This window comes from Eublepharis macularius, chromosome 12, assembly GCF_028583425.1.
Source record: "Eublepharis macularius isolate TG4126 chromosome 12, MPM_Emac_v1.0, whole genome shotgun sequence".
NCBI lineage: Eukaryota > Metazoa > Chordata > Lepidosauria > Squamata > Eublepharidae > Eublepharis > Eublepharis macularius.
In genome coordinates this window covers 75,691,077-75,715,567 of record NC_072801.1, presented here as the reverse complement: position 1 = coordinate 75,715,567, position 24,491 = coordinate 75,691,077, and the positions used below count along the sequence as shown (strand labels likewise).

The following is a 24,491-nucleotide window of genomic DNA, read 5'->3' as shown; positions in this document are numbered from 1 at the left end:
CTGGAAAACTGGGCAAAGAATTTGTAGCGGCTTCCAACAAGAAAAAAAGAGGAGTGGTGTTGTATATAAAAGAGGAGCTGCAGCCAAAATTTGTTACGAGAGATGTGGAAGCTAGATTCGTAGCAGTGGAATGTAATTGGAACTTAAAGAGAGTGTTGGTAGTCGGACTTTATGCACCTAACGGTGCAAAAGAAAGCTTCTTTGAGGACTTAAGGAAGCATTTAGACGATTTTGTATATGACCAGATAATTCTTGCTGGAGATTTCAATGGAGTGACAGAGTTGGAACTAGACAAAAAGACTACAAAAGCACAAAAGAAAAGAGGATTATTGCCAAAGCCTTTTTTTGAGTTGATTCAACAAGAGACTCTCGAAGACGTATGGAGGAGAGAATATCCTAAAACCAGACAGTTTACTTTTTATTCCGCAAGGCATCTTACATTATCAAGAATTGATATGATCTGGGCCTCAAAGGACTTAGCGTTATGGACTAAGGAGGTAGAAATAATGCCGATGGTAGGCTCAGATCACAACCCAATTATGTGGAAATTTGGAAAAAGGAGAAAAAGGAAAGCCTGGAGAATAAATGAGGACTTGTTACAGGAAAGTGAGAATATGGAAACATTGAGAAGAGAGACTAAGTTTTTTATACAATACAACGTGAATAAAGAAGTACCAACCAATAAAGTTTGGGATGCGTACAAGGCGGTTGTAAGGGGCATACTAATGGACTTAAATGGCAGAGCAAGAAAAAAGAAAGAGGAGAAAAGACAAGAGATTGAGGAGAAAATAAAGGCCAAAGAAGCACAGTTAAAAAAGAGACCAGGGAAAAAGAAAATATACCAGGAAATCAAAATTCTTCAAGAACAGCTAATAGCAATGAGTAATAAAGAATTGGAGTGGAACCTTAAAAGACTGAATCAAAAAGCGTTTGAGGGTGCTAATAAACCTGGGAAATATTTGGCATGGCAATTGAAGAAGAAAAGGGAAAAGAAAATAATAAATAAAATCTGTGAGGAAGATAAAACGTACTTGGAGCAGACTACCATTAGTAGAGCCTTCTATAAATTTTATGCTAAGCTGTATAATAAAAAAGAAGTAAACAAAGAATCAATAGCATCATATCTGGAGAAAACCAAACTTCCAGAAATCTCGGAAGCTTGGAGAAATAAGTTGAACAGTGAAGTAACTGACGAGGAAATAAGCAAGGCAATACAATCCGCAAATCTAGGAAAGGCGCCAGGGCCAGACGGACTTACGGCTAAATTTTATAAGACAATGGCCAATGAACTGGCACCATTCCTAAAAGAAGTGATGAATGGAGTTTTTAGGGATCAAAGGATTCCAGATACTTGGAGTGAAGCGAATATATCATTGATCCCAAAAGAGGGCCAAGACCTGACCAACGTGAAAAATTACAGACCTATATCACTACTTAACAATGACTATAAAATTTTTGCGAAGATATTGGCGGAGAGATTGAAGGGGTGGCTCTCGGAAGTCATAGAGGAGGAACAAGCAGGCTTTTTGCCAGACAGACAAATAAGAGACAATTTAAGGACAGTGATCAATGCTATTGAATACTATGACAAGCGTTGTGACAAAGAGGTTGGTTTCTTCTTTGTAGACGCTGAAAAAGCGTTTGACAATTTAAACTGGGACTTTATGTTTGCCACTATGGAAAAGCTACAATTGGGAGAAAGATTCGTCAGAGCAATTAAGGAAATTTATAGAGACCAGACTGCAGCAATTGTAGTGAATGATGAACTGACCAAGAAATTGATGATTAGTAAAGGAACAAGACAAGGTTGCCCGTTATCTCCATTGTTGTTCATTTTAGTATTGGAGATTCTGATGATACAAATCCGACAAGATGAGGAAATACGAGGAATAAAAATAAAGGACTATTCATATAAGGTCAGAGCATTTGCAGACGACATAATGTTAATCGTAGAAGACCCACTGGAGAACATGCCAAAAGTGATAGACAAGATCAAGGAGTTTGGAGACTTGGCAGGTTTCTTCATTAATAAAAAGAAGTCAAAGATATTATGCAAAAACATGACTAAGCAGAAACAACAATTGTTAAGGGAAACAACGGATTGTGAAGTAACTAGTAAGGTGAAATATTTGGGAGTTGAGCTGACTGCAAAAAATATAGATTTATTCAAGAATAATTATGAAAAATTATGGACTCAGATAGAGAGAGACTTGATTAAATGGAATAGATTGAACCTGTCATGGCTGGGCAGGATTGCAGCAGTTAAGATGAATGTGTTACCAAGAGTAATGTTTCTGTTACAGACAATACCAATCATCAGAGACTCTAAACAATTTGAAAAATGGCGAAATGGAAAGTACAAGAAGTGCCAACTATTGAAGATTGGATCTACAAATTGCTGTATATGGCTGAAATGGACAAGACGACAAGAAAACTGAGAGATCTGGACTCAGGGCAGTTTAACACAGACTGGGAGAAGCTGAAACAATATCTGGAGAAGAAATGGGAGGTGGGAGGAAAACTGTGGCAGTTTGAGAACTACTGAAGTATAATAAAAGTATAAAAGAGAGGGGTGACTTTACCGGGGGAGGAAGAGAAATGTGAATTTATAAGCAGTTAGATTAATAGATTGATATATATATAGACATGTATAGGTTAACTGATAGAACATTGATAGAGAATAATTAATGACAAGGTTTAAATATGAGGATTGAGTAACTAACAATATTTTCTTTCTTTGATAAGATTTATATGCACCAAACTGAATGTACAGAAGAGTTAAACTGATTGATTATGCGAGGAGTTATATAGAATTACCATAAAAAGTTGAAATGAGTAATATATAGAGAACAAATCAAATTGTTTGATTTAAATGTGGGAAATTTTTATGGTTTATGATATATAGGTTAATATAGAAATATTCAAAACTGGAAAATGGGATAAATTGTTTATCTAAAGACGTATAACTTGGGTGTATAATAAGTAAAGGAGTTATAGATGTACTGCTTAATATAATGGAGAATGTATATCTGTTTTAGACAGAGGAACTTAATAGAAGTAAGGGAAAAGGGACAGAGGGTGGGAAAGCTGTTGGAAGTCAACAAAAGGGGGGGAAAGGGAGGGGGTTAGAAACGAAAAATTAGGGGAAAATTGATTGTAATGTGAAAATAAAAATGTTCTAACCCAATAAAAATTTTTTTTAAAAAAAAATAAACTCCCCTCTGTCTGGAGATCAGGGGGCGGGGCCACCAGCCATGTGACCATTTTTTCTGAGGGAAACCCACTGAGTTCCACCACCTCTTTCCCCAGAAAAAAAGCCCTGCTTACAGCCAAGTGAAATACAGAAGGGCCTGTTTCCCTGTGACCACCAACGGCCTCTGTTCTTGGAACCAATCCAGAAAATGTATCGGTAAAGGAAGCAGATCAAGACTCAACCACACCAAGCCATCTTTGGTAGGAAACATCTGGTCTTCAGCTCTTGCTCCTAAATAAATGAATGCCCTCAATGGACTGGCTCCTCTGGTTATCACTTCCTGCACCTATGAAATTTGAGTGACAGGTCAATTGGCCTTGTTTCCATTCTTCAAGCTCCAGTGTATTTTTGAGAAACTAGATGGGAAGGGTCTCTTGTTGTGCTACCCCCCTCTCTTAGTGTCATTCATGGGTTACTTTGTTCCATCTGTCCTTCCAACCACTGGGTTGGTTGTCTATGGGAGGAAACAGAAAACAGAACAGACTTCCCATTCTGGGTTAATTTTATATTTCCGGAGGAAAACAAGATGCCACTATCATATTTTATGGTTCAAATTCTTTATAGTGGCATCCTAGAATGAGCCACTACAGATGCAGAAGATGTTTCAGATAGACACAGTGACTTCTGGGATGGAAAGGGAGAGAGAGAGAATGGGCTAGTTGCCGAGTGGAAACACAGAGAGAATTATGTAGTCAAGTAGATACTTATTGATACAGATAAGGTGTATGTGTGCATTAATTTTTAGGAAGAAGAACAAGGTTTTTTAAAAATACGTGTATGTTGTTCCATCTTGAACACATATGCCTGAACTCATTTTGCAGAGCTGACTGTTTTTCACATTGACAGCAAAGAATGGACCTGCACTTGGATGGATTTTTAAAATTATGAATTGATTGGATTCAAAGCTGTTTTGCTTCTTAAGAGGAGGGGCTGCCACATCTTGGATCTGTTGTCCTTCTGCTGTGGAGTGCATCACTGACTCTCCCAGTAACTTCTGAAGCATATTCTAGGTATGATGTTTCTATGGCCTCGGTTGGGAATCGATGAGACATGAAACATGAATCTCAGTTCTGGGGAAAATGTGAGTGATTTAACTATCTCCGTCCAACCATTAAATCTGGGCTGATGTACATGATCATTTGGAAGTAAATATCTGTGGCTTTTATGAAGATTGTGGTGTTCTGGTTAAGACTGCGGTGTTGTATTGGCATAAAGCTAAATCCTCTGGTTTCACCAGGTTATGGATTATAATAGGCCATTTCCACACGGCTCCTTGCTGCTCGTAACAACCCGGAAGATCGCAAAAAAACCCGCAGAAGATCGCGTTTTCTTGCGCGAGATTTGCGGGATGTCATTTGACGTCGCGCAAATTTTGCGCGAGAAAATGCAATCTTCTGTGTTTTTTCGCTATCTTTCGGGTTGTTATGAGCAGCGGGGAGCCGTGTGGAAACAGCCATAGTGTTCTGCCTTGTATACAAGTGGGTCCAATTTTGCGTTCACAAGACCTCCATGATGAACATGCTAAACATGTCTTTAGCAAACTGATGTCGTATAATAGATAAAATTTCAGACAAGTGTGTCTTGAGTTCACCGTCCAGCTAAAAAGCCCGCTGTGTTATCTTGGGCAGATCATGATCACCCTTTGGCCATTCATGCTGATGGGATTGGCATAAAATGGGACAACTCTATGCAGCTCCATTGGAGGACGGATGAAACATCAATATGGTCAATCAATACATTTTCCAAAAAAATTGGGGAAAGGGTGATGTGTAACTTAATGAGACACTGACTGTTCGACAGTCTTGTGAGTTTCTCTATATCATTTTGCTGATGAAGGTGCAGATATAAGATGAGTGGACAGTGGTGATTAGTGGTTGCAGTGGGTATTGGTATGTTTGGAAATCACAGTTGTGGTCTCCTTCACCCATCAGAATCTGTTCACTTTCAATAACAACAACAACAACAACATTTGATTTATATACCACCCTTAACACCCACTCAGAGCGGTTTGCAAAGTATGTTATTATTATCCTCACAACCAAACACCCTGTGAGGTGGGTGGGGCTGAGAGAGCTCTGGAAGAGCTGTGACTGACCCAAGGTCACCCAGCTGGCTTCAAGTGGAGGAGTGGGGAATCAAACCCTGTTCTCCAGATTAGAGTCCTGCGCTCTTAAACACTACACCAAACTGGCTCTCAAGTTATCTCTGGTACATAAGGGGAGAGATAAGGAAGATGTTAGGAGGGGAAAGTATGCATAACCTCTATATTTAAATAAACGTTTGTGGTAGCTTTTCTCCTTCAAAGCTGAGGGAATCCAAGATTGTTTGAACTGGTTTTATATAGGTCAAGGGAGGATTTATCCCTTTCTGGAAAGCATTGGCTATGGAGACTGTGATGGTGAGCGTTGCCTTGTTGAGTTTTTTGTTAAGAATACTAGCACACTGGTTTTTGACAGGCTCTTCACCATTGTGAAGCTCACTTTTCCAGACAATGCCTCTTAATGTAGTAGCAGCAGCAGCACATTGATACATGTTCATACAAAAACTGCCATTGGGGAAGAATCTTTATTTTTTCCCCAGACTCTCATATATTATGACACAGTGATCTGGAAAGAGCAGAATGTTTTTTTCTCTGCAACTTTCAGGGAATGCTTGTTCTTGACTTGTCTAATGATGAGATCTCTAGTCTGAAAAGGTTGTGCCAGAATAATTGTGTTCATTTGGAAAGTACCATCAGTGCCTTTGTAGCTATGGTTCTGGATCTGGGGGCAAGGCTTTGCAAATATGAAGTTCTTACCTAAGCCGGAACCATATCTCTAAGTTTAACCCTTCAGCTGAGCAGGTTTTTGACCGAGTTTCCATCACTGTGGGAGCCCCAGCTACCGTAATATCCACTACGATACATCACTTGACAAAATGTGGAAGTTTCCAGATATTGTTCAGGTATAAGTTGTGTCATTTGTGACAGATCTTCCTCTCTGACTTTTGTCCATGACTGTGCCACAAAGTTGCTCATGTAACCACTGAATCCAGCATGATCCAAATGAAGCCAGTGGGATCTCTTTAGACAGGTGGCTGGTGGGACATTTCAGCTCTCAAGTACCATGTTTCTCCTTTGCTGATATTTCATGACTTGAAGCATACCCTTCAAGCTTTGAGTCACAGGACTTGAACTGAGGTTAGATAAAAACCTGAACAATATAAAGGAACCGCTAGATGTTTCTTTGGTCATAGGTGTGCAGAATTAATGGACGGATGAATGGAGGAAGGAGTCAATTGATGGAATTTCTGACATGATGTACATTACTGGTGTAGTTCTCACAATGCCAGGAATGAATGAAAACCCTCTCATTGTTGTAGCTTCAATTATCTAAATTAGATTTTCTGTTTCTCTTTTGTTCCTTTGTCTGTTTAGGATTTCTCTTGCGTTTTGCTCAAAATTTATATCTAAGTATTTCATTTGGCTATTCTCTATGACATTTCATGTGTGTTTGACTGACTGAGCACTGCTGACGTACATTTCCTCTCGAATAGTACATTGAGATGTATTCAGAGAAAGGGAGATAATAGGAGGTTCAAAACACTCTTGTCTCCAGGCTGCACAGCCTTCAGACTTGTGTGTGTTTTGACTTAGCATTTTTCTATGAACAAGTAAATCAATATCAAATAATAATTCTGTAGCTAGTAAAATGAGGAGAATGAAGAAAGTACAGTAAGATGTATTTTGATGGACTTGCTAGGCCGTGGAGAAATTGAATTTTGAAAGTATTTCACACTCTGGCAAACTTTGCCTCAGAAACGTATGTAAAAGAAAAAGACAGCAATGAATTTGCAAATGCCCCTTTCTTTCACCAAGATAAATAAATGAATGAATGAATTTTTTTTTTTTAAAAAAAATCATATCCTAAGAATCGCCCACAATTAGGGTTTCCAACTCTGAGGGCCAAGCTACACATGACGAATGACACTTGAACAGCAAGTGGATTGAGTGGAGGGCAAGTGAACAGGGAGAAATACACTTGCCGTTCAAGTGTCATTCGTCATGTGTAGCTTGGCCCCATGTTTGGAAATTCCTGGCGATTTGGGGGTGGAGCCTGATGTGATTTTTTTTTTCCAAAATGTTATTAGGTGAGAATATTAATACATACAACTTTCAAATAACATCTCTTTTTTTTAAATAAAATTTTATTGGAATTAGAATAATATAATTTCATATTACAATCAATTCCCGTTTCCCAATTTCTAACCCCCTCCCTTTCCCCCCTTTTCTTTTGACTTCCAACAGTTTTCCAACCCTTTGTCCCTTTTCTCTTACTCATTTTAAATTCATCTATCTAACAAACATATACTTTCCCTTTGATCTAAGCAATAATTCTTTAACTATTTTTAATACTCTATACCTTATCTTTGAGTCCCTTCTTCCATATTAGACAAACAATTTGTCCCTTTTTAAACATAATTTCATAGTTTCCTGGTTTCAAATATTTCTATAAACCATATACCATATAAACCATATAACCCATGCATTTGTATAAGTCAACCAATTTAACTTATATTCCGTATATTGCTTTGTATAACTATCCTCAAAAGTTATCAATCAATTTGATCCATATATTTCTTCAAGTAGGCTCATTCAGTTTAACATGTTACACGTTTATACCAGAAACAATGTTAATTAGTCGGTCCTTATAGTTAATTATTTTCTATCCATTTTCTATATATTTTTCTATATATAACACTTTAACAAAATAGCTGCTTAGACATTTTCATTTCTCTCTCTACCCTCCGGTAAAGTCACCCCCCTCTACATTTTGTCATATTTCAGTAGTTCTCAAACTGCCACAATTCTCTTCCCACCTCCCATTTCTTCAGCACATATTGCTTCAGCTTCTCCCAGTCTGTGTTAAACTGTCCTGGGTCCAGATTTCTCAGTTTTCTTGTCATTTTGTCCATTTCGGCCATATACAGCAATTTGTAAGTCCAGTCCTCAATAGTTGGCACTTCTTGTACTTTCCATTTTTGCGCATACAAAAGTCTGGCCGCTGCTGTCATGTAAAATAACAGTGTTCTATATTGGGCTGGAATGTTCTCCATTCCCAGGTTCAGTAGCAGGAGTTCTGGAACTTTCAAATAACATCTCAATATTATTTTCCCCCACCCTTTCCCTCCCCCCTTTTCCAGGACTTCCAACAGCTCTCCAACCCTATATCTTAATCTATTCCTAATCTATCCCTTTTCTATAACTCATTATATCATGTTTACATTCTACTTTGTTCAACTAAGCCCTATCTGTTAACTTCAGAACTATTACTATTAACTTAAAATCTATTATCTATTACTTTCTGTTGACTTCCAATATATTTAAGTTTAAGCTAACAATTAAATAAAATATCTACTTTATTAATTCTACCAATATCTATTAGCTCCAAATCCACTTAAATTTAGGCTAACAATTAGCTAATATTTCCCTTCATATGGTAAAGATTCTGTCTCTTCCAATGAGAAAAAAAAAAACACCATTCTAATAATTTTCAAATTGCCATAATTTCCCTTTCACGTCCCACTTCTTTTCTAAATATGTTTTCAATCTTCCCCAATCAGTTAAAAATTCTACTAAATTCTGATCTCTCCGCTTTCTTGTCATTTTATCCATTTCCGCCATGTACAGCAATTTATACATCCAATCTTCAATAGTTGGTATTTCTTGCACCTTCCATTTCTGCGCATATAAAAGTCTTGCTGCCGTCGTCATGTAAAATAGTAATGTTCTGTATTGCATAGGAACATCTTCCATACTTAAATTCAGTAGCAATAGCTCTGGGTTCTCCTTTATTTGGGTCTGCAAAATCTCATTTATTACTTCTATAATATCTCCCCAGAACTGTCTGGCTACTTCACACGTCCGAGCCTGATGTGCTTTTGAGAATGTTTCAAAATGTTCAGCATCATGCCCATGTATGGCTATATAAAGTGCCAAAATGTAAACTTTTGTATGTGCAAGGCTGCCCCCTATTGGTAATTGTCTACAAGTGCAACACTCTTATTAGAAGGGGACGTGGGACATTTTATTCAACGTAATGTTCTTTTGACTACAGCCAATTTCCTCACAAGGGGAAACAGAAATTCTGGCTGTTGTACTTTCACTGTTTAAAAGTTCAAAAGTATCAGGAGTATTCCTAGGATCTGTGAAGCTGGATACTGATAATTTTTGTAATAAATCAAATGTACATATTTGTTTTCAAATTCATATTTCCTGTTGAAATAACTCATATGTGACACTGGAGATCTCCTTATATATAGGGAACAAAAACTGTTCTCCTTGCTAGAAGGACTGGAAAATAGCGAATGCATAACTGATTTTAAAAAGGGCTTCTAGTGAAGAACCAGAAAATTAAGGCCAGTTAATCATGATGTCTGTTCTCAAAAAATTATTAAACATGCGGAAGAAATACCATACATTGTTGGAAGCAGCAATGCTAAGTGTACAAAAATAAAGAGAAGACCCACCAGGGGGCAGCAAAGATTAGTCAATTAGGAGTGTGAGGACAACAGCACCTCTCTTTCTTTCACTGCCCCTTCCTTGTCTTGTATCCATCTTCTTCTCAGTACTTTCTTGCTCTTAGTCAGCTAGAAAGTTAGAAGCTGTCTCTATCTCTTCACTGGCTGAATCCACACTTACCGGCACAGCATTAAGCAGGCAGAATGAGAGCGTCTTTCTGGCGCGTTTTATGACATCATCGCATCATGATGCCGCTTTCATGGTGCGATGATATCATAAAACGTGCCAGAAAGATGCTCTTAGTCTGCCTGCTTAACGCTGTGCTGATAAGTGTGGATTCAGCCACTATCTAAGCATGTAAGTTCCTAAATAAACTTTTCTTTACACTTAAGCAGTAATGTGTGGCTGTCACTGTGTAGGGCACTCTGCCAACATAAATGAGACAGTAGTAAGATAATATCTTTTTATTAGGATGAATCAAAATGTCACAAACTAGTGCGTTCACATTTTTGAGATTCCCTAGTATTCTTTTTCAGTCTGGTTATTGAGGCAAAATACATTAAAAGATGGCTGGAAGACTCAGATGTTTAAAGTATGATGGAGAAGTCCAAACTCTGGGTCAGAACCCGACTAATTTTTCCCATTAGTTGAATGGAAATTTGCTCCCCCTCCCCCTTGGTAGCCTACAGATCTCTACAAAGTGCTTCTCCAGGAGAAGTGGAAATCCTGAGGAACAACACAATAATAAATTTGATTTATATACTGCCCTTCAGGACAACTTAACACCCACTCAGAGCAGTTTACAAAGTGTGTTATTATTATCCCCACAACAATCACCCTGTGAGGTGGGTGGGCTGAGAGAGCTCCAGAGAGCCTTGACTAGCAAATGGTCACCCAACTGGCTTCAAGCAGAGGAGTGGGAAACCAAACCCGGTTCTCCAGATTAGAGTCCTGGTGCTCTTAACCACTCCACCAAACTGGTTCTCATGAGGGGGGTCTCTGCAAAAGGAAGGGGGAATTGGTAGAATTTAGTCTGGATCCAACCCACTGACTGCAGTTTGTAACTTTATGACTTCGGAGACCAGAAAGTGAAGCAGACTTTTAGGAAGATTACTGTTTGGTTTCCACTGAATGGTTGTGTTTATATTTTCATAGGGAAAGACTCCATTTTGTGTTTCTTTATCCCAGGAGCATCTGGTGCCGTTTGACATCTCAATTGAGAAATTTTAATTGTATATGGAATAGTGTTTTAATGTTTTTTATAATGTTTCTATTGTTTTTAAACTTTATGTAAAAATTGGATGTTGTTACACTGCCCTGAGCCTGTCTGACAGGGAGGGCGGTCTAGAAATGTAATAACATAAACAAACAAACAAACAAATAAATAGATTGCACCCATCACTAGGACAGATGTTCAGAACAAATCTCAACCCATAACTGATGAAGTCCACAAAACCTCGTCAATTCCTAACCAGTGAATAATGAAGACTGAAACCTGTCTATGAGATAGTCATGAAAGCCAGTTTGTTGACACCCTGATATGCATAAGAAACAGAACTGGAGCGAGAGCTATGGGAATAAAGCGGTGGGCCTATAGAGAGGTGTGTTTTAAAGGGCATGTGTGGTGAAATGGTTGGGCTGCAATCAGCACTCTGCTGGCTCGACTCCCACTAATCCCACAGACTCAGCAGGTGGCTGTGGGTCAGCCACACTCTCAGACCCAGCTGCAGAGATAATAAGAACACTTACTGAACACTTATTATTGCAGGGATAATAAGAACACTGACTTTGTTCACTGCTCTGAGGGAGCACTGATCTGTCCAGAAAGAAGGTATGTACGTAAACACACTGTTATAACTGGGATAACCCTGTCTGTCAATCATCATTTTATTACAAAAACGCCAATGCTTTACCCAGACTGTGGTTCTCTGTGCACTGTGGTTGTTGGAGGCCAAGACCCAGCAATGTGAGTGGGGGTGGTGGAGTCTGAATGTGGTTTTTGCCTGGATGCTCCATTGCTTTGCCTCTCTGTGCTTCTCTCGCACAGAAATACGTTGCAGTGTCTGCAGCTGTCAGGGAGCTCAGCTGGAGGTAGACTTCATTCCTGGAGGTGTCCCTGGTGATGCTCATTCGGCTGCTGAATGCCGGATAGTATTGAGTGGTTCCTCCTCTTGCAGTGCTTCGAATGAATCCCAGCCACTCCAAGCCTTTTCCTGGAGGCTGTCGGATCCAATTCCAGTAATGATCACTGACTTGAACCCCAGAGACTGTGCAGGTCAGTTTGAAGGACCCTCCCGGCTTCACCATTACTGGGCCTGACTGGGTCAGCTGGGGACTGGAAAAGGTGCCTGAAATAAAAGGAGAAAAATGAGATCCTGTCCCTTGATTCTCTCTTGTTGCATTCTTCACTTACCTTTTTCTGAGTGCATAAACCCTCACCTGGAAGAATGCTCAATAGAATGAGAAAAATCACAATGGGTTCCATCTCTTCCCCTTCTTTTTCTCTCCTCTCTCTTCCTTTCATACAGAAGGCAAAGGAGACAGCCAGGCCCTGGAGCTACAGCAGATGATGCTATTTAAGCAGGAGGGGCCTGCTGGACTAGCTTTGCATAAAGGGGCTAAGGCCCAGAAGCAGAGAGGATAAATGGAAGCACAGTTGCTGTCCAAGCTTAGCAGATTAAGAGTTCAAGGACAATGGATGCTGTGGAATCCTGGAGTGCAGAACTGGTGATGATCTAATAAAAATGACAAGGATCCATTGGGGGGGGCGGGGGGAATACCCAACTGCTAGATATTAAATGTTTAGAAGCATTTGAATCAACTTATGAATAGTATATTTATTTATATTTAATTTATATTCCGCCCTCCCCACATCAGCAAGCTCAGGGTGGATCACGTGACTTTGCTCTTGCATGACTTTGCTCTTCAAGATAGTTTAGGTGGGTAGCCATGTTGGTCTACATTAGAGCAGCAGGATTTGAGTCCAGTGGTGCCTTAGGGCCAAGCTACAAGTGACGAATGACACTTGCCTGGCAAGTGAACAGACTCACGTGTGTTCCTCCCTGTTCACTTGCCATTCACTTGCTCTCCACTTGATCAAGTGGAGCACAAGTGAATGGCAAATTAACAGGGAAGAATACTCGTGAGTCTGTTCACTTGCTAGGCAAGTGGCATTCGTCACTTGTAGCTTGGCCCTTAGAGACCAACAAGATTTTCAAAGTATGAGCCTTTGAGAGTCAGTGCTCTGACTCTCAATAGCTTACACTCTGAAAATCTTGGTCACTAGTGTGCCACTTTCCTCTCGAAGAATATTAAGAAGGCACAGTTTGAAACTGAAGTTATTCACTTCCAAAAAGGGAGTGGGTAAGTAAGCAATGAAAACAAAAGACTATTGTAAATTTTGAACTGGATGCCTTGGGAGTCAGGCACCATCCTCTAATTTCCTTCCCCATAAGGACAGCTGGTCAGAGAGGGGAACTGCCTCTGCTTCCAGTGATTGGCTGTAACTTTTCACTTTCGATAATCAGATGACTGGAAAGAACCAATTGTCTCTGCTTCCTCCTATATATCCATCAGGAATTGGCATTGCTTTGGAGTCCAAGTACCAGGTCACCTAAAGAACCTACCAGTGCCTGGCAAACATCTCTGCCTCTATCCTGCTTGGTTTCTGTTCACTTAAATACTCTTTGTTGCTTTCGCTGGTCTTGCATTCTGAGAATTCTCGCATTGTCTAGATAGAAGAGGTACGAATATTATAGAATAGCTTCTAAAAATAGAGATTAGAAAGTGCCCCATCATTGAAGGCAATGAAACGGTAGTTTAATTCCCATGAGACAGAAATGTGGCTGGTGGGAGTTTGTGATGCCCTTGGATTAGGGGACTGTCATAGGGCCAAGCTACACATGACGAATGACACTTGAATGGCAAGTGGATTGAGTGGAGGGCAAGTGAACAGGGAGAAATACACTTGCTGTTCAAGTGTCATTCGTCATGTGTAGCTTGGCCCATAGTCTCTATGTGGGTTTGCATTTCCCCTGCATGCGGTGGTACTTAGCAGTGCTTGGTTGTCTTTGGCCTTGAGTTTTCAGGTGGTGGCCATAGCCAACTGCACTTTCCAATAGATCCGGCTGGTGCATCATTTTCATATGTTCCTTAGAAATGATGGTTTTGCTACTGTCATATTCTGTGAGATATGTTCAACTGGAACTTTGGTTAGACTACGATCACCCAGGGATCTGTATGGCAACATATGAATTTGAATCCAAATGTCTCCTGGCAGCCCAGCACTCAATACCACTATAATACACAGAATCCCCTTTTACTGCTCTCATGGTTCTTAACACCTTAGTGGTTTCACTGGAGCTTGGAAAGATTTTGTTTTCCCAAGGTAACATAACTTCTGATTTTATATCTCTGTGCAATGGTCTCTTTGCCATGGGATATCAATATGTGCCTCCCATATCCTTAGGTCCAGAGGAGTTAGCCGTGTTAGTCTGTAGTAACAAAATAGTAAAGAGTCCAGTAGCACCTTTAAGACTAACCAACCTTACTGTAGCATAAGCGTTCGAGAACCACAGTTCTGATGCATCTGATGAAGAGAGCTGTGATTCCTGAAAGCTTATGCTACAGGAAGGTTGGTTAGTCTTAAAGGTGCTACTGGACTCTTTACTATTTACTCTTTACTATTTACTTTACCATTTCCTTAGGGTGGCCGACTGTGGGTTGGGAAATTCCTAGAAATTTGGCAGGTGGAACCTGAGGAGTTTGGGTATAATGCAATAGATCTCCACCTCCAATGCAGCCAATTTTTGCAGGGAACTTGATCTCTGGAGATTAGTTTTAATTCCTCCAGCCCTACGTGGATGTTGGAAACCATACTCAGACACTATAGCTTCTATATCCTGAGGATACATGTTCCTCAAACATTTGAGGTTTGCTGCTTAAAGCATTACACCTGTGGAGTTAGAGGGTCAGACTAGGACCTGAGCAACCAGATTAGAATCCACACTTCTGCTGCGGAAGCTTGCTGGATGACCTTGGATCTTTCACAATCTCCCATCCTACCTGGCCTTCAACATGTTCTGGCTGTGTGGATTAAGTGGAGGAGGGGAGAGCCATGTGAAAAGCTGCTTTGGATCCCAGATCCAGGAGAAATGATTAAGAAGAATCTTTTCTTGCTGCTATATAAATAAATAAAGCCTTGCCTACAGAAAACTCTGCTTATTTCCAACAGATGGGCCTCTTCGTACCTCTGAAGTCACAACCACTTCCTATCTTTGGGCAGGCTCTTGTTTGAGTTTGACCCACTGTGCCTCTTGAACAGTAATACATGACAGAATCTGCAGCTGTCACTGAGGTCAGCCTCAAGAAGTACTTGGTTTGTGAAGGATCCACCGAGATGGTGATTTGGTCTCTGAAAGCTGGAGCATAGCTTGTGCTACCAGTCCAGTACCCCATCCAGACCAGCCCTTTCCTGGGAGTCTGGCAGACCTAGTGCCAAAATTAGCTGCTAGTGACTGAGCCACTGGAGACCGAACAGGTCAGCTCGAGGGTCCCTCCAGGTTTCACCACTGCTGGCCCAGATTCCTGTAACTGGAGTTGGGATGAAAGTCCTTGAGGAGGCAAAGAGATGCAGAGTTAGAGGAGCATAGCCATGTCGGAAAACTTTCCTCTCTGAAAATCACATCCACTTAACCCAAAAATACAAGAACACTGTTTAATATAAATAATAGAATTAAATGGCCTAAGCAACAGTATTTCCTTTTGACTGGCTTGTAGAGAAGATTGGGAGAGTTTTAGGAGACACCAACCTGGGAGGAGGGCCAGGAGAAAGAGAGAATAGAAGCTAGGTGCCATGTTAAACTCTCAGACCGAATTTTCAAAGGGGACCAGAACTTTTAATGCAGCTTTTCCCTTGAGATGGAATGAAGATAAGAACTCATCTCATCCAGGTAGTATTTTACCAGGTGGCCAGTAAGAGAATTTGCATATTGCTAGACAAAGTTTTGGTAAGAGGCCCATAGAAAATCCTGTCAAGCCAGACACACCATCAAGAGCCAGGCAGTGACAGCACAAGTTCTGTTTCTCCCCTTGGACTAAAGGTTTTGCCTGGATGGTGCGAGCAGGAATGGTGTGATATATTGCAAATATCATAGGGCAGAGCATAGAGGAGTACGGATGATATAGAAATGAACCAAGACTAAATCAGGAGAGTGGAAGAGGACAGATTACGTCAGAAAAGACTATTGGCTCCTTTGAAGCTCAACTGTTACAGCTTGTCCCTGATGCTCCTCTTTGCAGCAGGCTCCGGTCTGGATTATTTAAATATTTTATTGTTTATTTGTACTTCTTTTATGTCCTGCCTTTCTCCACAATGAGGACCCAAACCAGCTCACGTTTTTCTTGCCTTCTTCACCACACAGTGAGGTAGGTCTGGTAGGTCTGAGAGAGTGTGACTGGCCCAAGTCACCCAGTGAGCTTCCAAGGCAGAGTGGAAGATTCGAACCTGGGTCTCCCAGATCCTAGTCTGACACTCTAACCACTACACCACACGTCCTCTCCAGGTTGACCTCTGGTAGGAGCTAAATGAGAGCTGCCCTTGTCTTTCAGAAGGGTCTTTTATAGACTTCTAGTTGTGTGACTCTAACTTGGGGCTTTCAAAACTTCTGAGCCCTGGTACTCATGCAGTGATGAAACAGTCACCCTCTCCCGATAACACCAAACTCCACTGCCTCTCATTCTTCGAGTGACTGAATGCTCCCATCACTCTCAGTGCAGAGATTCCCCTGGGCTCACCTCGCAATTCTCTCCAAGTAGCCAAGGGCTATTCCATTAAATTGAGAAATTATATCATCTGGAAACAGCATCTACAGGTTAAAGACCCTTGATCTGTCAAGGTTAGTCTTGTCTACTGACTAGCAGTGCCTCTCCAGGGTCTCAGATAGAGGAGTTGCATGGTGCCATTTACCTGATCTATTTAACCAGAGATCCCAAGGATTGAAATTGGGACCATCTCTCTGTAAAGAAGATGATCCATGCCCCTCCCCCTTTCCAAATGCCCTGGTGTTCTTGAAGCACCCAACTGACATTTCCAGCAATAGTGAGTGATCCAGCCAGCCAGGTGGCCAAAAGAGACTGTAAGTCTCTCCCTATCTGATCTCCCATCTCTCCTGTTTCATCATCGACTTTCCCTTTGGCCGAGGGGCTTCACAGCATGCTTCTCACCATTGTAACCTGGATTATCTGCACATAGGCATTTTGTTCCTCAGTCTGTTTATAATTTCTTGCCTGTTCAACTAAAAATTAATATTTGAACATTTGATGTTGGTGAGGAGCTTCCGAGTTCAAGGCCCCAATTTCAACCTCCAGTGTGTCCAGTTAGAGGATTTCAGGTAATAACAACAAGAACATTTGATTTATATACCACCCTTCAGGACAACTTAATGCCCACTCAGAGCAGTTTACAAAGTATGTTGTTATTATCCCCACAACAATCACCCTGTGAGGTGGGTGGGGCTGAGAAACTGTGACTGACCCAAAATCACCCAGCTGGCTTCAAGTGGAGGAGTGGGGAATCAAACCCAGTTCTTCAGATTAGAGTCCCGCTGCTCTTAACCACTACACCAAACTGGCTCTCACATCAAGCCAGGCTTGGAAAGGCCCCTTTTCATGAGAACAAGTAGGGTCGTCATTGCCAATCAGAGTAGACCATATTGAGCTCGAGGGACTCATTAGCCATTTCCATGCAGCCATTGTTCCTGCCTCCCCCCCCCCCCCGCTTTAGATCTCTGTTTTGCTGAGTCACTCCAACAACTCATCCTCTCCATGCAGAGGGGAGGTTGGGAGTCTCCATCATCATAGCCTAAAAGCACCTCCCCCCTTTTTACTTTGCACATACCTGATTCCATGCAGCGACTGTTGCCAGAAGGCTTCCACGGCTGAATAGAAATGTGAAGAAAGATGGGAAAGAGTTTTGGGGGAAGAATTGGGAGGAGATTAAAAGGAGTAGGAGACTTCTTCAGAAGCACTTTAAGTGTCCATATGCCAGAAAATGCAAAAAACACCCTGCACCGTAAACCCATAACAAAATAAACATTGGAGCAAGTGTGGTCCCTGTAAATATGCAGAAGACCCAGTAAATAAACAAAATGCACAAGGCTGGCAAACAATCATGTGTTTAAGCTTGGAGAAAAGCCACCCCAGTTCCAAGGGTGAAGCCCACCTCTAAGGATGTGCGGAAATGGCCATTGTCTGACTCAGGGCCAAGCTACACATGACGAATGACACTTGAACGGCAAGTGGATTGAGTGGAGGAAAAGTGAACAGGGAGAAATACACTTGCTGTTCAAGTGTCATTCGTCATGTGTAGCTTGGCCCTCAGTATCAGGTATATGTTCACCCTGCCTTTGGGATGGATGGTTGTGTTTGATCTTTGAGATCTTAAATGAAGAGAAGTGGAATGAATGAATGAATGAATGAATGAATGAATGAATGAATGAATGAAATCTTGTGGACGATTTTGCAGAACTTGCTGGGGCGGTGGATGGGTGGGGCCAGTGCATGCAGGGCAACCAAACTTGTCCCAGCTGTCCTGGATCCAGATCACAGGGCGCTGTGCCTGTGTTTATGTCATATCACTGATGGAGAAAGGTTTTTGCCTGACTGGCCTCTTGGATCACCTCACTGTGCCTCTTGCACAGTAATATGTGGCAGTGTCTGCAGCTGTCAGGGACCTCAGCTGCAGGGAGATTGAGTTTGAGGAGGTATCTGCTGAGATGGTGATTCGACTCTGGAGGAAGGAGGCATAGAATGTGCGCCACCCAGAGCTAACCCTGTCTATAGATCCCATCCATTCCAGCCCTTTTCCTGGAGGCTGACGGATCCAGTGAAAATATGCACCACCCGAAACAGAGTAACCAGTGACAGCGCAGTTTAGGCTGAGCGATCGCCCAGGAGACGCCGTCCCAGGTCCAGACTCAACGAGCTGGATGTCAGAAAGGGCACCTACAAGGAGGAGAAGAGAGAAGGTTAGAATCAGGAGAAGGGAAGGAAGGCCTTCCTGAAACCCAAGGAGAGCCAATATACCTGAGAGACTCACCTTGAGAGAAAATCAGCACCAAGAGTGACCACCACAGTAAGGTGCTCAGGCGTTGGGAAGCAAGAAAAGCCTGAGGAGAAAAACCGCACAGGGGAGGGACTGCTGAGGCTTCTATTTGAGGTTCTATTTGAGTGGGATCCTGATTTGCATAGGGAAGAGCCACGTGTCATGCCGAATTATAAAAAAGGTATCAGGGCTAACTCCCTTGTTATTGCCTTCCCCTCAGTTCAAGTGACAGCCTAGTAATCTCCCCCAATACTATGGTATCGTCGAAGGCATTTCTCCATGTGCTCTTCATTTACTCTGCAATAACACTTCTTGCACCACCCTTTCAATCAGAAATGTCTGTAAACCGAACCCAAGACTTGACAGTTTTTTTTAAAGAATGTGTATTTAGTTATTGGAAAAATAGGCCTCGATTTTGGGCCTTTTAGGATTTTTGCTTTTTACATAGATAGGAATTTGAAAAAATACATTTGATATCACAACAGATCTGTGACACACTGTTATGTATCGGTGTATATGTGGGGATGTTCTGGTCCATGGCTACAATAAACCTTTGGTCCCTCTTGATTCTGTTTTTGTTAGTTCCAAATGTTCAGGTATTTTGTGACAATGAAGAAGTAATAAAATAAAAGGATGTTGGTACAGACCAACTGCAATTGAAACCCATTCAGCAGCATTCATGCATGGAAGAAGTGCATCTTCTATGGTCCCGGAAAAAGTTCAGCCAGCGCTGTGTTATGCTGCCACTTAGTGGTAATTATATAGAAGTGCAGCCTTCTCACTAGGAGAAAAGATGACTGCAGTGCAGACATTTCGTTCCCTCAAAATGTTTCATGGACTAAAACCAAATTCGTTGCAAGTTGAAAAAAGCAGTTTTGTAATTGTACTTTCATTTTTCAGGAGTAAGCTCAACATTGATCAATTCTGCTCCTAGGATATGTAACCTTGGGTTGTGATGCTTTTTCTAACAAATCTCATTTATATTATCAGGGCCGATTCCAGACGGCCCCCCGCCTCGCGAAACGTCGCGCGTCGTCGCACAGAAAACACGCAACATCGTGCAAAACTCGCACGAGAAAACGCGATATTTCGCGTTTTCTGCACGATGACGCGCGACGACGCTCGACGTTTCGCGAGGTGGGGGGCCGTCTGGAATCGGCCCAGGAGAGCCCCCACTCTCCTAGCTTTCTGAAAATGATGCAAAACAGAATTATTAAAAAAAAATTGTATTGTAGGGAGGGGGTCTCAGGTGCTTTGCTAATGAGTTAGGGACCATAAACTTCACCACTATGTTGTTTTAAATATATGCTCCTATGGGCTACCTGTGCTTCATGTTGTCTAATGTCAGCCCTAGAATTGCTTATGTTCTTTTCCAGCATTTCTTCAACTCTGTATTGGATTCTTACTAATGCTATGTCTTTGTAAACTTGTGTTTATTTACCCTACGGCATTATTGTTCAAATGTCCTTGAAATTGACTGTACTAATCTCACACCGTGTAATCCGCCTTGAGTCTCAGCGAGAAAAGTGGACTATAAATGACATTGATGATGATGATGATGGTGATGGTGATGATGATGATGATGATGATGATGATGATGATGATGATGATGATATCTTCAGTGACACATTCCCCATAGAAATCTCAAACGTAAAACTGGTGATCTTCTAACAAAGATATAATTTTTTTTGCTTTCCTTTTGTAAGTGGATAACTTGAATTGCTGCTATATGCCAATAAAGGCTAACTTGACTTGACTTGATATAATTTTTGGTAACTCAGGTCCAAGCTACACATGATGAATGACACTTGAATGGCAAGTGTATTTCTCCCTGTTCACTTGCCCTCCACTCAATTCACTTGCCTTTCAAGTGTCATTCGTCATGTGTAGCTTGGCCCTAAGACTGTTTTCAACTTGCCAGAGCATTGGGAGATAGAAAATGCAACACTGATTTTTAAAAAAGAACTAGGGGAGAACCAGAAAATCAAGGCCAGTTAACACTAGTCTTTAAAGTGCAATTGGACCCAGATCTTGTCAACAGAGTTACCCGTCTGAAGCTGTTATTTAAAAGCTGGGATAACATTATTTTAAAAAAGAATTCTTAAGTATGTAGAAGGAAGAATGAAACATCAATAATATAGTATCTTTTATTAGAAGCAGCCCAAATGTTACCAACAAGAGATTGCAAGGATTTGAGATTCATTCAGGCTGAAAGTGGAGCCAAAAATTTAAAGGGTGGGTGGGGGAATGAGATCTTTAGGGCTAGATGGGAAAGCTCAAGCTCTGTTAGCGTTTTATATCTTTATAAAGATGGATAACAATAGGTGTGACAGACTTAAATGCATTACTTTTGGGGTTCTGATGAATGGCTGCCATTGGTATTTTCAGAAGGAAAGATTCCATTTCTTCTTCATCCCAGGAGTTTCTGGTGCAGTTTGACATCTCACTTGCACCTATCACTAGAAAAACTGTGTAAAAAAACACCTTTCTAACACCTTTCTTATTGTACAGTTTAGCGTAGAATTTATAAAAGGCTCTACTAATGGTAGTCTGGTTCCAGTATAGACAGATCAGAGATTTGTATAACTCGGACTCTGTAAAAGGAGGTATACGAATAGAGAATTCGGAACTAGAGCAGACCCTTCTTAAAGATCAAGAGTTCAGGCACAATGGATGCTGTGGAATCCTGCAGTGCAGATCTGGGGATGATCTAGTAAAGGGACATGTAGCAATTGGTGGGAAATGCCCAACTGCTAGATATTAAAGGCTTTTTTTATTAGAATTTTATTTTTAATGATAGTTTGCACAATACAAATAAGAGATGATAACTCACAATCAGCAAAAATTCCAGATAAAGACATTTACCACAACATTAAAGCTGCTTAATAGCAATTATATAACAACATTAACTAAACTGATAAAGTAACTCAAAAATTTGTTAAAAACTGAAGTAACTTTGAGATGGGCTGAAGATTGTTGTTTTCCAAGTATTCAAAGAAAGGAAACCATTTCTCTAAAAAGTTTGTGTTATTTGGGAAGTGTTCAGCTTGATATATTTTATCGTGCAATTTTTCTGAAATAAAATGATCCCATACTTTTGAAAACCAATTTTCTAGTGTTGGAATTTTTTAATCTATTTACAATTTAATGCGATGGCACTAAAGGCTTAAAGACTTACTTTTGAATCAGGTGCTGAGTAGATACCTTACTTTGTTCCTGAAGAGTGTTCAAAACAACTTCTGAAAACTATAAAAGAAAACAAGGCTGTTGTAGGATTTGAACTGACTGCCCTGGGAGCCAGGCACCACCCTCTAGTGTATTGCCCCACTGAGACTGCTTTTCAGAATGGAGAATTGCTAGTCTTTCCCCTGAATGGCTGGAACCTCGGGCTTTTTGAGGATCAGGTGACTGGGAAAAACCCATCAGACCTTCCTCCTCCAATACAGCTATCGGGAATTGGCCTTCCTTTGGAATCTATGAAACAAGTTGCTTCAGGAAGCTACCTGACCCATTTTCAGTGCCCAGAGTTGCTATCTCTGGATTGGAAAATTTCTGGAGACTTGGAGGCAGTGCCCGGGAGGGTGAGAGGACTTGGGTATTTCCTTGGCTTCGTGACAACTTCCACAAGTCGAAGCTGCTGTTTTCTCCAGGAGAACTGATCTTTATAGTCCAGTACTCAGTTGTAGTCCCAGGAGAACTTCAGGATCCACCAGGAGGTTGAGAACCCCAACAGTGCCTGGCAAATGCCCCCTGTTGTGCTTGGCTTCTGTACTCTTAAGTAAGTGATGTGAAAGACCTTTGCCTGAGACCCTGGAGAGCTGCTGTGGGTAATACTGGCCTTGATGGACCAATGATGTGATTCAGTATGAGACAGCTTCACATGTGCTTGAAGGGTGGGATGTTCGGCTGAACGTGGCCTTGTTTCTAAGTGTTCAGGGAGCCAGGTGCACTTTTCAGCAGTTTGGGCTGTTGCACCTTCTGCATGTGGTCCTACTACTGTCACGGGTCTCCTACATTCTGTCCAGGGCTATCATTCAAGATCTTTCTAGAATTAGTCCAGATGTGGTGGACAGATTGTTGACCAGTATCTGTGGTGTGTCACATACAGGCTGTTTTCACACTGCTTACCAGCCACGGAACATTGTGCCAAGCTCCTGGAATGACAGTCTTCCTGGCGTGATTTCACACGAGAACTGTAGTTCCATGGCTGGTAAGCAGTGTGAAAACAGCCATAGCCTCAGAGTTTGTGCTGGCTTCCAATTAGTTTTCTGGCATATTTCAAAATGCTGTTTCTAGAGCTTGCTGGCATCCCAGGGCCTTCTGTGGTCTCTTATCCTAATTGACCCTCACAATGTTCTAGCTGTGAAAATTAAGTCGAGGAAGGGAGAGCCATGTGAAAAGCTGCTTTGGACCCCTGATCAGGGAGAAATAAATAAAGATGCTGGCATAAACAAATAAAGCTTTGCCTATCGAAAACCTAGCCTATTTCCAACCGTTGGGCATTCTTGGAAGCAAGTCTGCTTGCAGCCTCCTTCTCCTTTTTAGGCAGGCTCCTGGTTGAGTCTTTCCCACTGTGTCTCTTGCACAGTAATACGTGGCAGAATCTGCAGCCGTCACCGAGGTCAGCCTCAAGAAGTACTTGGTTTGCGAAGGATCCACAGAGATGGTGATTCGGCCGCTGAAAGCTGGAGCATAGATGGTGTTCCCACTCCAGAGCCCCATCCAGACAAGCCCTTTCCCGGGAGCCTGGCGAACCCAGTGCCAATAGTAGCTGCTTGTGACTGAGCCACCAGAGACCGAGCAGGTCAGCTCGAGGGTCCCTCCGGGTCTCACCACTCCTGGCCCAGATTCCTGAAGCTGGAGCTGGAATGAAAGTCCTTGGAGAGACAAGGAAACCCAGAGTTAGACAAGCATAGCCATGTCTGAAAACTTCCCTCTCTGAAAATCACTCTTAGATTACTCAAAATACTAGAACAGTGTTTAGTATCAATAAGAACAATAGAAATACATGGCCTAAGCTACAGTATTTCCTTTTGGCTGGCTTTTAGAGGAGACTGGGAGAGTTTTAGCCATACCAACCTGGGAGGAGGGCCAGGAGAAATAGAGAAATGAAGCCAGGCACCATGTTAGATTTTTCAAAGGGGACCAGAATGTTTAATGCAGCTTTTCTCTTGAGACAGAGTACAGTTGTTCTCAGCTCATATTTGAATGGGGGCCAGAGAGAGAATTTGCATATTGCTAGAGAATATTTTGGTAAGAGGCCCTTACAAAACCTCATAAAAACAGGTGCATCATCAACAGCAAGATGGTGACTGCACAAATTCTGTTCCTCCCCTTGGACTGAAGGTGTTCCATGGAAGGTGTGAGCAGGACTGGGACCACCAACAGTCTATGTACTTGGAACAAGCCCAGGAAATTTATCAGTCAAGAGGGCAAATCTCCTCTCAGCCACACCATCCCATCTTTGATAGGAACCATTCGGCCTTCAGGTCTTGTTCCTAAATGAATGAATTCCCTCAATGGACTGCCTTCTCTATTTGGGCCAAACTACAAGTGACGCCTGACACAGGTTGGACACTTGTCAGCTTCCCTCAAGTTTTGGCGGGAAATGTAGGCAGCTTGGCGGAATGTTGGAC

General features: G+C 41.6%; 1 gene segment (V, D, J or C); it reads right to left on the bottom strand.

The window, feature by feature from the left end:
* Nucleotides 1-11,396: 11,396 nt before the first annotated feature.
* Nucleotides 11,397-12,259, bottom strand: LOC129339979 (immunoglobulin heavy variable 4-59-like). The segment is given in 3 exon segments: nt 11,397-11,476; nt 11,666-12,100; nt 12,192-12,259. Coding segments are annotated over 3 exon segments (561 nt in total).
* Nucleotides 12,260-24,491: the final 12,232 nt, after the last annotated feature.